The 17152-nt window shown below is 28.1% G+C and overlaps 1 protein-coding gene across 3 annotated transcripts in view; it reads right to left on the reverse strand.

Annotated features, from left to right (window-relative positions):
- Positions 1–17152, reverse strand: part of Mct1 (Monocarboxylate transporter 1) — a 576612-nt gene that overhangs the window by 16462 nt on the left and 542998 nt on the right. For all 3 annotated transcript variants that reach the window (XM_075356629.1, XM_075356631.1, XM_075356630.1), the window contains 2 exons: positions 10265–10384; positions 2179–2322 (listed from right to left, as the gene is read on the reverse strand). In XM_075356629.1, the coding sequence (XP_075212744.1) occupies positions 2179–2322; positions 10265–10384 (264 nt within the window). The remainder of the gene's footprint in view (positions 1–2178; positions 2323–10264; positions 10385–17152) is intronic.

Raw genomic sequence — 17152 nt, forward strand, 5'->3', positions numbered from 1 at the left:
GATATGATTTTTGAATTGACTCAGTTTCTTTTTAAAATTATGTTAAAACTTTAGCATTTAAACTAAAACTTGTGAAATGTATTCAAAAATATTAGACTTATTACAACATTTGTAAGAAAATTTGATGTTTTGAACAGAATTATTAGTATGTTGTAGTATTTTTACATTCAATAAAACAATATTTTTCTAACTATTTAAGTGCTTTTTCATACAATTTTTATAAAAAAAGTTATTGATTTTGCAATGTTTTGTATTATAATATTTTTCACAGTGTTCGTTTTTGTATTCTTATAACTAACACTAAAACAGTAAATAAATATTAATGACAAATGTATAATAAAATATTATGCATTTACTTTATTATAAAATGAAAGAATACTTTATGCTTCATTGACTATTTAAAAACATCATATTGATAAAATAATAAATAACTGAACAAGAAATCTTCAAAATTTTAAATGCGGTTTCCTGTAAATTCTGCTGCATAGGAAATTGATCATTTTCAGTGAAAAGTTACAACAAAATTTTCACTCTTCTTCTCAGGTTAACTAAAGTCAACCTAAACATATTCAAGCAAAAATGAGTAAACCTCATTTTTTGAGTATATTTTCAATAACAGAGGCTTTTACTAATATATTATGGCATTCAAATAGTACGAGTACTATCAAAGCTATTTCAAATACAGTAATTTTAAGTTAAGTTTTGAATTTACTTTTATCATTTATCAATGTATCATTCTTATAATAATTTCTATTTTAATGCAGAACAAACAGCTAAATGAGTTTTCTGCATTAATTTGAGAATCTTACTAAAGGAAATTGTATTGTAATGTACAAATAGAGAGATTATTCCTGGGGTCAAAGATTTAAACCTACAAAATGAATATATGACAAAGGATGAAGCCTAAGAACAATTTAACTACTTTTTGGTCAGGATAAACAGAAATAGTTAATAAAAATGCAAGTATTTTCTAACTTCACTAATTTTCTTTCTTATATATCATTATGGAGCACATATTGATTTATAATGCCAGTATATATTTTAAGTATTTATTTTTTCTAAAACTGTTATGACTGATTTCAATTTATCTCTATGCAACTAAATGACCCAATAGGCTAAACACATGAGCTGACGACATAAAAAATATATACGAGTATATAAACTAACAGAATAATAAATACATTATATTCTTGCTATTTGATCGGGTTGTTCAGTCTAATATTTTTAATGATGATTTTGTTCTCATTAATGGTTAATAGTGCAAAATAATAAAATTGTCAAAATTTTACAAGAAATCAAACCAGATTTAAACTCATAAGTTTTTTACTTATCAAAACATTATCAACTATGATTTTAGCCACCATCTAATGTAGTTTTTTGATAGACTATACTTCCAGGTAAAGTAATTGCTGGTGGTTTTCTGAGTCACAAGGACTCAAAAACATATGCTGCAATGATTTGAAGGTTGATTGGATAAATTTTAAGGTTGTGAATTTAAAATCTGAACTGTGTGTGTTTATTTCAATATGTACAAAAGCGATAAGCTAAAAATAAATTGCAAGAAACATAATTACATACATATCTTGATAAAAATAAGCAAAGAATTGCAGAGACTGCTACTGAGAATGAACTAAGCTCTTTCAAATTGGAATTATACATATTTTACTGTGTATCCATCTAATTTTATAGAATTTTTGTGTGAAAATGTTTTGAATATCAGATATGAGGCTATATATCATTAGGTTGTACCAATTGAGTACTAAGCATTAATGAAAATAAAATCTGTTCAAAATATAATTTTAAATAATCTTTAATTTAAAAATCTTACACTTAAATAATCCATAAAAAAAATCTACAACATAACAACCACAGGAACTTCCGCCACAAAAAATATCAATCCATTCGATGAAGATAGTTTTCCTATACTCCGCTTAAACCTTTCCAACTTAATTCTTCATTTTTATTATTTTTTAGAATGTAGATATTTCTATTTCTGGTACAGTGATAGTGAAAATCCCTTTTCATAAAAAAAATAAAATAAAATTATTTAAAAAAAATAAAACTGCAAACCTAAGTGATCCACCTAATCTCATCTTCCCCTACCACTTGCAGTTAAATTCAGATTAGATAATTTTACAAAATCAACACTTACAAATAGTAAAATAATAAACGAATTACCTGTTCCTAGTCCAATTGTAATATATAACGTATATATACTATTGGCAAATATGCTGGCAATCATACACATACTTGCAAGTATAGCTCCAGCTATTGTTACAGGACGACAACCATACCTGTTCACAAATGCACTAGAAAGAGGACCTGTAAACATAAGTATTTCATTAATTATTGGCCAATTCAACCAAAAATAATTATTAATTAGTTCTTAATCACTAAACAACATAACTTATTTAATGGTGGTTGCTCTATTTTATTCTATTTTTCTAAGATTCAGTTATCATTGAAATAAGTGAATGTCAGAAGTAGAATCTCTAATTGAATTCTACAGATGAAAATCAGCATACTTTTATAATACATGTAATTTATTCATGTTAAGTAACATTTTCACATTGTTTATGTTTCTGGCTTGTATAACTGTTAAAAAGCAAAATGAATATTTACATTTATGTAGAGCATTAAGATTAAAATTACATAAGAAACATATTATAAGAGAAGATTTAGAGAAACATATGTCAATCTGATCAGCATAATACTTAAAATACCTGAAAATAAAAGAAATAAATAACACTGATGCTAATGGTATTTATACTGCTAATCTTGAAGAATCACACCGAAATCAAGAAGAAATATTCAGAATAAGAAGATCAGAAAAGACTATGCAACCTAACAAGAAAAAAAAGACAATAAATACTTGAAGGAAGCTAGTGGCAGAAGGTAGAAGAAATCTAACATAATGAAAATAGTATTACTATATTTTGTTAAAATTAAATGCTGAGGCTTTAAGAAAAAGTGATTGTGTAAAAAGTAAAAAAATAAAATTCATTTATACTGGAATTCAAAGGAAAAATGCTTAATATTTCAATATTTATTACTAAACATGAAGAAGAATCAACACATGAAAAAAAATTACAGAAAAAAATTAAAGGTTGGAAAATACAAAAAAAAAACTGACTACAACTGCAGAAGAAAAATTCAGAAATGCTATGAAAAAAGTTATTAAGATTACCAGAAGCCAATATTAACAGAAATATACTTTAATAAAAAGAAATAAAAGTAATATTGAAGAGTTACAGAGTAACGAAAGTGGAATCTGGAAAAACTATAGGAAAAAATTAACTCAAGCATTTAAAGTTGAAATGGATTTTGGGTGGATATGAAAAATACCATAAAAATACAAGCAAAATATATATATATATATATTATATGAGAAGAAAAAAGAAGCCATGGGATACGAGACAGATAACTGAAAAAATGCAATTACTGGAAAGAAAAAGAAGGTACGATGCCCTACATAAAACTGAATAATAAAAGAAGCAAAAGGAATGACTTTTAAATATATGTTCAGACGCTAAAAAAGGATGTATGAACTAGCATTAAAAAATCGAATAACATGGGATAAATTAAGGAAAAGGCACAAAATATTCCCAGCAAATTTTTATGTAGAGGATCTTACCTTCTGTTTCTTTCAGAAATTTTAGAAAAATGGGGATTAAATGGTTTCAAAAAATAATATGAATTCAAGAAGGGGGCACAAGGAAGCAATTGATATAATTGGACAACTGGTAAAGTGTACGTAGAAAAATGAATAAGCATGGAATGTGGAAGTGGCACTCAAATGTATTAAATGAGTTAAATTTATGGAAATCTCAAAAAGTCAAACATTAGATTAAAAAGATAGGACATTTTTTACAGAACTGTACTTATCTGGGAAAATGGCTAAGAAGATTATGATGCACAAAGTGAATGGTTTGACATAAGAGGAGTAAGGCAAGAATGTTGCATGTTCAGAACTTTGTTTAAAGTCTATATTGAAGTTAAGATGAAAAGAGAATGTTCTAAAATTGGATGAAGGGGTAGGGCAGATTGTTTAACAGTAATTTTAAAAGTGGAAGACATGACAGAATACAGTATGAAAATGAATGTTAGGAAAAGAAAAGTAATGAGGAGAGGAGACAAAAAGCCAATAAATATGTAAATGAAAGAAGGTGAGTTGAACTAAAACTTATTTTTAATAATTTGTCATTTTGTTCTGGAAATTATAATATTTTTCCATTGTCAAAGTTTAAATGAAATTGTAAACATACTTGTGCTGTCCAATACTGGAATACCATTCCATATGCTGTATATATATAATAATAATAATAGATGATGGTAGTTGATATAATATTAAATTTTATTAGCACAGTGATCAAAATGTTTCTGAATTATTTGTGTGTATTAACACATAAATTTATTTGTGTTTCTGAATTATATGTGCTGTTAACTTAACTATTCTTTTATAAAAAAAAAAAAAAAACTGAAATACAAGTAAACTTAAATCAATTAATCACCCATAAGAGGTATTACAGGGGTATTGCATTTTAATTCAACAAATGATCAGTGCATCACTATTTCTGATTTTGATGATATTAGTATATGATACCAACCTTGTAGTGGCCAAAACATATTTTTTTATATTTAAAAAAAAATTTTTCTTGAATGATAGATTATCTTCTAACTCGCCAACAGGCAAAAACAACAGCAATCTTTGTCATGTTTTCAATGAGCTGTAGCATTCTTATTTTATATAATACAGAAGATCAAAAAGGGCTTTTTGGAAAAAGTAAGGATGGAACTTCATCTTAGTGTTCTTAAAATTAATTTTGTTACATAACCAAATCTTGTAATATTTACTGAAGATGCATTTATAAATTGTTGTTTTTAAAAATTTCCAAATAAATAATGAAGACCTTAGGGTAACAGACCTGTTTTTTTATCTTTTAACTCTTAGATACTAGTAATACTTATAAAAAAAAAATTGGACTGTTACTAAGTGTCCTTCATTAAAAAAAAAAAAAAGGCCACCAAATCATTTACAGCAGTAAGTACTTTTTATGTACTTTAAACCATATAAAATTTATTTTGTTACTCAAAGGGGTTGATGTGTAATGAAGTCAACAAAATTGCTAAAACACCCCTTCTTTCTAACCATAAATAACGTATCCGAAATACTGATATGTATTTTTTTCACATTATAAAAATTACAACTAAACTCATTAAAATGAATAAATTGATAATTAATAAATAGTCAATTATGGAGTGATAAATAATAACTACAAAATGATAAACAATTCAAATACATTAACAAATAGTTCAATTCACTTTTACCTTATCTCACTCCTGCTATTGGAAGTTACGAATAAATCTTACACTTTTTGATAACAAACTTAGTTGAGATTGTTAAAGTTATGCTATTTAACACTAAGTTATGTTATTTAACTTAGTGCTCTGCCATTCTTTTATTAAGTATAACTGATAAGTCCTCATTCATCTTTGTTGTAATATTGTGTCCTCTCTGAGTAGTTGACAGAAAAAGCTCTGAAGGCATGAGAATCTTTAAAATATTTTCCAGTTGAACCCATGTTTTTTTATTATCCCTCATGATTTCTTGAAGTACTAGGACCCTGTGGATGGAAAAAGCATATTCAAGTATTCCTCTTCATTTTCATGCATTTTAACTTCAATGACTTCGCTTAACCACCACTTGCCATCGTATATGCAGCAGACATACGTTTTACATTTTGGCTTTGGTAAACCTATAAAGCAACCAGAAACACTAATGTCCTAGTGCATTGATACTAATGTAAATGTTTCTGATTCAGAGGTCGCCCGGACTTTCAGAATACATTTCTGACTTGTTGGAACAAAACTGTGTAAGGTTCTTGTTTCTGGGACTGTTGTGACTACCTGATAACAAGAACTGATGTATTCTTCAGTCTCTTGAACATCTTTATTAGAGCAGAAAATAAAAGTTATATTTTTAATATTGTCTTTGCAGTAATTGTACATTTCAGAAGGTGTAACAATTTGATTGTTGACTGTCCTTTGAAGGCTTGCTATAGTTATAGACCTTTTTACAGTTCCACCAATACCATCACATGGTCCTTTTCCAAGGTATGAGGCAAAAAAAAATGCCATTCAGCTGCGATTTCAAAATCTTCTTGATGGTGGCACAAATTTATGAATTTTTTTGTTTTTATACTGGGCTGAGGAGCTATCAGAAAAATAAAAAAAAGATTAACTTGTGGTAGCATTGTTTTTACTTTATTTATAACTTGCTTTTGGAAGCAGAAGAACAATGTAGTATTGTGCTTCAAGTACTCACTAATCAAACAGTAGCTTTGGCTTTGTAATTTTCCTTCTTTTTTAAAATATATGAGAAATGGATGTTTTGTGGCATAAGTTTTTGGCCAGTGATATGACTGGACTTCATTTTGTATCAGAGAAGGACAATTTTGAGAGAAGTCTCCCATTACAATACATTCACCCTCCAATAAGTTTTCTTTTTTAATTTTGAGGAAATTATCTTGTTTCTTTGCAACAAAATGATGTCCTTTTAGATTATTTAAATTTTCAGTAAGTTTACCTAAGTACTTTTGAAATTGAAGAATTTGAATAGTTAGTTCACAATGGTAAACAGAAACCCACTGTTTGAAGATAATTTCAGAATCAAAATCATTCCAGCTCTCTTGCAGTAATCTGGGCACTTCATTAGTGCCTGGACATTTTTCACACTGTGACAGCATGTACATTTCATTTTCTGTATTACATATTATGGTTGAAAGGAGAATTTTATAATCAAATTTCATTTTTAGAGCAGATAACATGAGTTTAACACATTTTGGTGGGTGACACACACACACACACACACACACACACACACACACACACACACACACACACAGAGAGAGAGAGAGAGAGAGAGAGAGAGAGAGAGAGAGAGAGAGAGAATACCTGACCCTCAGAACACAAAATTTAGGTCTTAAATCAGCAAATTTTGAAAAACCAATTCTTAAATTATGTTTTTCTTTGAAGGCTATGTGAAATTATTTTAAGTTACATAAGATAAAGCTTTTTTGAATATTAATTTTCTTCCCGTCAGCTTGTCTTACAGAGACACAATCCTTCTTGCCTGGAATCATTCAGCTGTGCTCATCATTCTGGTAAATATCTTGAACACATTTAATAACATTTTCATCAATTACATGACTGGGTTTCTTTTTGCTGATTTGTGGCAAAATTCCACTTTTTTTAACTAACTGTTTGGATTGATGGGCTAAATACTGACTAACACCAAACTCATTTTGAATTTTTTGAATGCTCCAACTGCTTGGTAATAAACTTAAAATATTAATTTTTTCTTGGGTTGATATAACCATTTTCATTTTATCCCTTATTTTAATGATTAATTCTTCATATTCCTTACCTAAAGCAGCATAATTTTGTGGTACTAAACTGGTTTCATCTGTAGAAATATTTGAGTCAAAGGAATTGTTTAATTTACTGGTAACTTACTCGGCTATTTTTGTAACTTTATTTTTTTAAAATTAGTTCCTTTGCGCTGCTTGATAATTTTTGAACCTTAACAGGAGAAATGCCAAGTGCTGAACAAACTTTATTCACCAACTTGTCTATAACACATTGAGGCTCAAATATATCTTGACATTCCAGTTCGCTTTCTGTATCATGTTGTGGATTTCGTACTTTGTTTAAGCATTTTGTACATAGTGCTCTGCCTGAGATTAACTTTAAATTTGGATTCCTTGTTGAAAGTGTCAAAGACATTTCTTGAAGAGATTTCTTAAATAGTTTAGTGTGACAGCTAAATGGGTCAGAGCAACCTTTCTCATTAATATGAAAATATTTATCTAAATATTCAGTTTTATGAAAAGTACAGTTATTTTTTGTTTAGTACATCCACTTCTTAAAGATATCAGTATTATTTGCTGTTCAGTAAACTCTAAAATACTGTGCGGTACTAAAGATCTATTGTAAGCCAATTTGTAACATGCTATTTCAGTGTGAATGCCAATTGAACTCTCCATAATCTGTTTTTAAAATATGCCAGGGTTCTTACAATAACAATACAGTTAGTATAAATTATAAAACTACCAATTTCATCTCTCTTTATCTTATCTCAGTTTCTCTACAGTTAAAATAAAAATTTCTCTAATTAACAAAATTAAAAATAAAAGATATCGCATAAAAGAGAAGTTCACTGCTAATAAAATTATTTTATAAACAAGTGTACATTACCTAACCATAGCATTAGCATTAACACTAGCAAAAATACAACACATCATATTGAAATCAAAACAGTAACTGAGCCTTCTACAATGTTTACATTCAGGATTACGCAAACATTCATATCCATGCATGTCTATTCACTTTCATGCTTAAACATGACTTTGTGTGTATGAGTCATACTTTAAGTAACAAACTACCTACTAGATAATTTATCTCATTATAAACATATCAAAATATTTTGTATAGTAGGTCTACATTATTATGTGAAAAAATACATGCTATGAATTTTTTGGATACATTGTTCATGGTTAGAAGGAATGCTGTTTTTAGTGGTTTTGAGTAACAAAATAAATTTTATATGGTTTTAAAGTACATAAAAAGTACTTACTGTTGTAAAAATTTCAGATTTTTGCCACCTGTTCCATATGTGGTTTTTGGACCCCAATGAGACATTTTCAAAATCGTACGATTTGGCGGACATTTTTTTTTATGAAGGACTCTCGGTAACATTCCAATTTTTTCTTATAAGTACTACCAGTACCTAAGAGTTAAAAGGTAAATGTCACCCTAAGCCCTTCATTATTTATTTTGGGCCCAAAATTTGAAAAAAACAATTTGTAAATTTAACTTCAGTAAACATTAGAAGATTGGGTTATGTAACAAAATGAATTTTGAGTACACTAAGATGAAGTTTAATCTCTTTCCAAAAAGCCCTTTTTGACTCTCTGTTTGATGTAAAATAAGAATGCTACAGCTCATGGAAAAAATACTGAAAATGGCTTTTTTTACGTGTTGGCAAGATAGAAAATGGTCTATCATTCAAGAAAAAATTTTTTTTTAAATATAAAAAAATATTTTTTAGCCACTACAAGGTGGTTAGTTATCATATACCAAATATCATAAAAATAAAAAAATAGTGATACAATAAAAGTTTTGAAAATTTGTTGAATTAAAATGTAATACTCCTACACTAATAAATTTCCCCAATAAAAGGGGAAATTAAAAGGTGATTGGGTGTGATGTTATCATTATGATTTCATTGTATACTGTAGAATTTTAATAAGAAATAAAAGAAAAAATCTGTAGAATGGCAGAATTTTTTCCTCATAAACGTCCCGTTATTATTAAAAAAAACTTTTTTTGAAAGAAAATAATTGTATTTTTTCCCCCAAAATTATGTTAATTTATGGTTAATGTATTAACCTACTATTTTTTGAATATATAAATAATGTATAAAAAAAGGTTATCTATTCTAATTTGCTGATAAATTTGGGTAAAGTTGTATATACAAGTTAAGAGCTGTAAAACCTGGCGGTTCTAAATTAACATTTTTTCTTAAATTTTTTTTTCTTTCACTGAATTTGATTTATGATTCTCTATCCTCCATTACGTTACATGAATTTAGGCTATTAATCAAACAAAGAAACATTTTAATACACGAATGTGTTCTGGTTACCTTCATATTCTGGTTCTGTTATCTTTCATATTTACCTCAGTCCTTAGTTGTAGAATTTAAGAAATAAATTAAAATTCTGATGATAATCAAAATTGTAGATTGTAGAAGTTGCCTGGAGAATACATAACCAGCCACTTTGGTTTTGCATTCTCTTTTCAAAGATTTTCTAAATCTTAAACAATTTTTTTTCAAATCAAACTTTTTTCTAAACAGTCAGATTTTATGTTGTGCATAGTATTTATCATCCTCTGAGCTAAGTACAGTCAACATTATACTTATTTGGCGCAGGTTGACCATAAATATAAGGTATTAAAAATCCCTTCAAAATAAAAACTCTACACTTAAATCAATCAGCAATTTAGTAAAATGATAAATAGAAGAAACAATAGTTATATGAGTAGGATCTGTTGTAATGATGATGGCAATCCACAATACTTTACTTAAAATGCTAATAAGTGTAAACAATTTCTTTTTCAAGGACTCACTTTTACATGAATAAAAATCTACTAATATAAAATCATAAATAATCATATTTTTAAATGTACTCTAAAAACAACAAACCTGAACATAAAGTAACTCCAACTAAAATAGAAACAATCCAAGCAGTGGCTGCATTAGATGAATTGAAATACTTTAGCAATGCATCATAAAAAATTCCAAAAGTGTATGTAACACCATCAGCTGAAACAAAAAAAGTGAACAATAAATTATCAAGTATTTATCTAATTTACAGCATAAAATTCAATAAAAAGGTTATTTAATTTATATTAGCTGCTTGATGTAATATGTGCCTATTCATTAATAATAGGGTCTGTAATTATCAAAACTGGATGTGTATATGAAAAATGCTGCATTGTATTATTATCAATCAAACAATATTTTTATTGAAGTCCTAAAATCAATAATACAAGATCCACTTTTACTCTTTAATAAACAATATATGCTCATAAATAACATAGAGAATTAAAAATAATACATACAAATATACATAAGTATATACTAAAATCCATCTATAAGAATATCTACTGAAAGACAAAATCAAATTCAATTTCCATCATTTAGAATTCACCTACTACCCGAACTAGGTTAAAAATTAAAACAGTTTGTTTATTTCATCCATGTCATTACTAAAGTAGTTCAAATTCTCACTATCATTTTGAATTTTCCCTTGCAAAACTGTACAATCTACTAGTAATAGTACTGTAAATGTTATAGGATAGTTGGAGAGGAGTGTAATAGAGTACCACAATATGACATGACAAATCTACAAGTTAACCTAGTGAGCCAGAAACACAAATGACAAAGGGTAATTTCTTCACAACAATAATCTCTAATGGGTGGTTTTCTATATTAAAAAAAAGGTTAAAAATTATACAAGAATTTTTTTATTACATACACATGGACATGAATTATTTTATGAATAACTATGAAAAAAGTACAATTAAGAGTTCAATTACAGAACATAATCTAAATATAAACATTAAAATATTTAAAATACTATAACATAGTAAATTTTAAACTTAAAAGTTGAATTAAACTAATATAAGACAAAAGCAAATGTAAATTTTGGTAAAACTTTCATCTGCAAAAAATTAGATTCTTTTGCTAAAAAATATGAACTGAATTATTGATTTATTCATGATATACATTTGAACTTTTATTATTATAATTACAGTCAAATTTAGAAGAAAGCAAATGTACTACATAATTAAGTTAACTGAAAAAAATGTAGCCAACTCACGTTGGAGGTTCATGTTTAAAATAATGTGGTGAAACAAAAGGTAATAATGGTAGAATAAATGAATCCAAAAATATGTGAAGATGCAGATAATAAAAATTCATTGACATAATTTTATCAAATTAACAAATTTTACTGGAAAGGGAAATCCACTCATTCTTTTATCATAACTGTAAAAGTATGGAGAATAAGTTTTTTGACACCATTTTTATTTATAATCGGTCCTGCTCATCAGAGATCATAAGTAGATTTAATAACTTATTAAAGATCTTTTCCCAGGTTTTACAGGCAAAGTTTAAGAAAGGTAATTTATTTCCTAACTGGGCATGATATACAAATGAATCATTTTAAAAATAAGGATTATTTTATAAGACTCATAAAATGGAAACTACATCAAGAATTCAATGAATAGTAGGGCATTTCCTCCAGGAATGTGAAGAGTTCCAAAACCAAAGTATTGTAATTCTTGCAGTATCCATTCCCTTCAAAGTATAGGTTCAGTTTAGTAAATCAAGTGCTGCGTTCCACTAATGTGATAGAACTGACTAGAAGAATCAAAAGGTTAGAAGTGCACAAGAAGACTCGGATGGAATATTGAGGGAAATTATATACTACTTTGCCTAAATTTATCTACCTTTTATTATCAGTACTCAAAATATGTTAACAATTTTAAAAATTTGTCTGTCAGTTTCAATTTGGTTTTAAAATAGCCAAACTGGTTTCAACAAAATTAGTATTAAGTTTTATATTAACTGTAATATTTGATAATTTACCAACTGTTCTGTGATTCTAAAAGATGAAGGAAAATCAAACAGTTACATATAAATGTATTTAAAACTTGGTGCTACTGTTTTCTTCGAACAGTGGGTTTCAATTACAAAATCTTGGATAGGCAGTATAAAAGTATACAACTAATCAAGCCTGTGCCTCACTGTGTTTAGTATTATTAGACAGATCAGTGGGAATGTAATCAAAAAGCAGAAAAATAACAGTCTATTTTGTCTCAAAATGTTTTTAGTAACTTTGTACCTATCATGGTGAAAAATGTGATTTAGATTTTTACCCCTCAATAATGAACCAATAAAATTGACTTTAAAAAATAGATTTATTATCTCAGAACTATGAAATATGGAAGTGATTTTTTTGGGAGCTTGTAATTAAGAAACACCTTTGTTATCTCTATGGAGAGTTTATGACAGTATAATATTCACTCAAGCAGAAGTTCATTGACATCAATTTTGATGATTTTCTATCAACAGCATGATCTAATCAGAATTTGATATTGCATTAACATTAAATCTCTCTTATTATTATTATTAAATGGTACTTAAATAAAATTACTAGATAAAACAATTATTAGATTTCTTCAACAAAACAGTATCATAAAAAATATGATAAATAATAAATATGTGATTTTATGAAGGTAGATGAGATGGTCATGTCGGAATCATTACCACATATGCAACATGTTAACAGTTCATTGATCTGACATAAGGCCTACTCAATTCTTTTCTTAGTGTCACAAGCTGAAGTCTAGTTAATGATGACATTGACCTATATTTCAAGATTAAATAAATATGTTGAACTTTAATTTTTTTAAGCAAGTTTTGTATTGTTCTTAAAAATGTTTTGGCATATATACTTTACAGATGTGGAACTATTTCTCCTACAACACAAACCATTAGAGCAAATAATTACACATAATAATTTTAGTCTTTATTTACACAGTGTACAAATTATAAAAACTGTTTAGTTCATAAATATGTATAATAAAATAAAATAAGGAATATTAATATTTTGATACACTTTACAACCTAAAATCATATCGTTATTTAAAAGGCAAAGATAAATAAATTAAAAATGCCACAACAAATCTATTTCCTTCCAGTAAGGAAGAAAATATGAAATATTAATGTCCAATATGAAACGTAAATGTCCAATTTCAATTCTATCGAGTTAATATGTCTGCATCAGCTGATAGAGTAATTTATAGTTAACATGTATTTATTTAATTATCATATAGTTACAACATATTTCTTTCTACTATCTTTAACTCATAATATTCATATTTAATAATGCTAATTATTCATGTCAGGAACAAGTGGTTTGTTTATTAATTATATCAGATTATCTTGTTTTATTTGTTATTATGAACAGCTCTATGTATTTTTCAAAATGTTAATCTTTAATTATTGTAATATTTATGTAAGTTGTAATTGTATATCGTGAAAAATAAAAAAATCCTTAAAAAAGTGATTTTTTTTAAGGACATTCAAGGTCTTCTGTATTATTTCTACAGTTAAATAAAATAATAAAGATAATAACAGTTTGTAATGAAGGCTATAATATGAATTCGTGGGAAAGTTAAAAAATATATAAAAAAAAATCACTCAGTTCAAAACTCATAAATAACAAATAAATTTTGAATCTGATAACATGTTTTCTGCATTGTCAAAAAAGATAAAGATTAGTAGAATTTTTTATCGGTTCAGGCCTAAGATCAGACCGGTTAACACAGCAATTTTGGATGCTTTTTTGTAAATATATATACTTATTAAATGTGTAATACTGATGTTATGTGTTTTTTTGTTTAAGACTAACAAAAAATGATGATAATTTTCACTCCATGATGATGATGATGATTAGTTCATGTGGCAAAATATGTAGAAGAAAATATTCCTATGAAAAATATATGGTAATTCGATAATAAAAATTAGTATTTTTAGTAAAAAATAAAATATATAATGCACCATATGATAAAAAAAATGCTGATCATAAAGTTAATATATATATATATATATATATATATACACTAGAATTTCCGCCGCGGGTTCGTCCGGAATGTGCTAATGTGGTTATTTTCGCTTCCCTTCGAAGTCAGGGGATGTTTAGCCGGTCATGAGTCGCATCGCTCACCCTTCAAATCTAGCCCGAGGGCTCTGCCCCCTGTGTTGATTAGGCTCATGTTGGTGAGAATAGTAATGATAAATAAAAAATAAGGCTTGTTCAATTTATAAAAACTATCAGAGTATTGTAATTTTTTCAGAGCAACAGTTTGATCAATACAGGACCGGGAAACTTTAATTGCTCTGAAGAATGCGAGTTTCAAAATAGTCGGCCTTCATCTTAGAAATAGTAGTTGTAGCCTGTTACCCGTCCTTTATACCAGTAAAAATGTATTTTCCCGGTTCTTAGCGTTTCTTATTTTTTATGAAATTTTTAAATTTCTTTTATGATTTTTAGTTAAGTAATCAGAGGCAGGTGCAGCCAGTCGCATCACAACATTGGCAGCTCGCGTATAGGCACTGTGGAACTGCAGCACTCCCTATTTTTAACTGATATTATCGACATCATTTAATGTGAGTTTTTAAAACTCACATTAATATGAGTTTTCACATTTAATGTGACTGTACGAAGTAAAAGTATTGATAGCAACGTACGTAGTAGTATTGTGATCGAAAAAAATGTCGGTTTTCAGATTTCAACGGAAATATCCATTCTGACCATCCCCGAATCCATTTTGATTAGTTTAGGCATGACATCTGTACGTACATACGTATGTATCTCGCATAACTCAAAAACGATTAGCCGTAGGATGTTGAAATTATGGATTTAGCAATGATGCAACATTTAGTAGATGCAACCTACCCTTTTGATTGCAATTGACTGAATCAAAAGTGTCCAAAAAAACCCAAAATCCAATCAAATTTGGATTTTGGACTTTTTGTTAACTGCAGTAATAAGCCGTTACTGACAGCTTTTCAACTATATATCATAAGTGGTACTTATTTTCATCTGGTTTATAACTGGTTTCAGTTATAGCCAAATAACATTTTTATTAATGAAATATTTGGATCAAGGGGAACGCAAATCGTTTTGAATCAGAGTTCATTCCTTTTTTTCAACCTTTTTTTTAATTTAAATATATTGATTTATTAATAATTATTAACCTCCGATTGTAAAAACATTTTTACGTTAAGTAATAATTAAATAATAAAAAAATAAAACATATCATTAATAAGTTATTAATGAAATAAAATTTTATGTACTTTTCATTTAAAAAAAAATGTGTATATGATTTTAATATGCTTACATGATTTTAATATGTGTATATGATTTTAATAGGCTTACAAGGAAGTCATGTGGTGTCCACATCAGATTTTTTTCTTTAATTCTTTCTTTATACTTAAAAAATATATAATCCTTAAGCTTAATATCAATAGCTATCTCCCAGTTTATGAAAAAGGTAGTGTATAGTATACACTTTGCAACCTCAACCGAAAAATGCATGTTTTTTATTATGTCTAAATCTTTGGACGGAACTGTGCGCTTCACAGTTCTAGCGGCGTGGTGTTTGGCTGTAGTGCGCATCCGCACATAGGAAGCTGAACGCGAGGCTGTTAGGGGGAGAGAGAAAGAGAACATTGTTGCTCCCACAGTGCTGACCCTGGTGCTGGTGGAAGGTAGAAAGAAGGTAGTTTTTTTTTACTCCGCGTGTGTGTGTGTGGAACGTTCTTGTTCCTTCCCTTTTCTAGTTTAGTCGGTGGAAGGAATATGATTTTTTTCAGTAGTGATCAGAAGATGACGGAAAACAAGGGCTCTTTGATTGCCAAATCTGTCCAAAAACACGCTGAAAGGCGAGAGAGAAGGTAATCATTAAAAACTAATTCTGTATTTGTTTCTGTGACATAGCACGACGTGCTTAAAAACCATGTACCACATTCTTGAATGTGATAAAGTGTAAAATTAGATTATTATCGATTCCAGCTGTTCTATTTGATTCATTTTTTCCGGTTCTCAAGGCCAGAAAAAAATGTTATGAAGCAGCACCCTCACTAATTTTAGCTAGGAGCCGCTACTGCATCTCATATACATTAACACGAATAGGCAATTGTAAGCAAGATTTCCACACGTACAGAGTGATATTAAAATATGCAAACAGCTTAATATTTATAACTAAGGGATACTAGAAAGTAGAAACAAGTGCGAGACATAGTTATAAAATTACTATTTAATGGTGTGTTTGAAATTTTTGTCTACCATCTTGGATCCTCTATATTGAACAACAGATTTTTCTAAACAGGAAGGTAACATGTGATATATAATTTTAATCTAAAATTAACGATAAAATTGATGGCAAAAGCTGTTTTTTGATAAATGATTCGTTTTTGAGTTTTAAGAAATCAAATTTGCAAAAACGGAAAAATCGCTTTAATAAAATGAGGTAAAATGCTCTGTAGTACCTTTTTATTTCGTATTATCTTCAAAATTATATCCAATAACAAAATTTAAACAGTTAATTTTGGAATGTTATTGTTAGCCCCCACATTAATAATATAACAAGCTTCACTATTAAAAAAAATGCAGTAATATACAATAACTAATAATTTTCAACACTATTACCAATTACATGAGTAGGTCAACTGATATTTACTTTAATTATCAGAACATTTAATTTTAAGGAAACACATTAAATGATCAAGCATGTACTTTGATGTACTGATGTTTGTTTTTATTCTACTGCGCATATACAGTAGGCGAAAAAAAATTGCATCTACTGTACTCTTTGCCATATCCAAGTTTCATAATTTAAAGCAGAGTAGGCTGCGTAATTTTCTTGACCTCATGTCGAAATCATACTCGCTGGGATATATTAAACTTATACCGTTAAAACTTTATACATTCACTGATCTTAAGCGCCGTTAACATAG

The sequence above is a fragment of the Lycorma delicatula genome, chromosome 2 (assembly GCF_047948215.1).
Source record: "Lycorma delicatula isolate Av1 chromosome 2, ASM4794821v1, whole genome shotgun sequence".
In the NCBI taxonomy this organism is placed as follows: domain Eukaryota; kingdom Metazoa; phylum Arthropoda; class Insecta; order Hemiptera; family Fulgoridae; genus Lycorma; species Lycorma delicatula.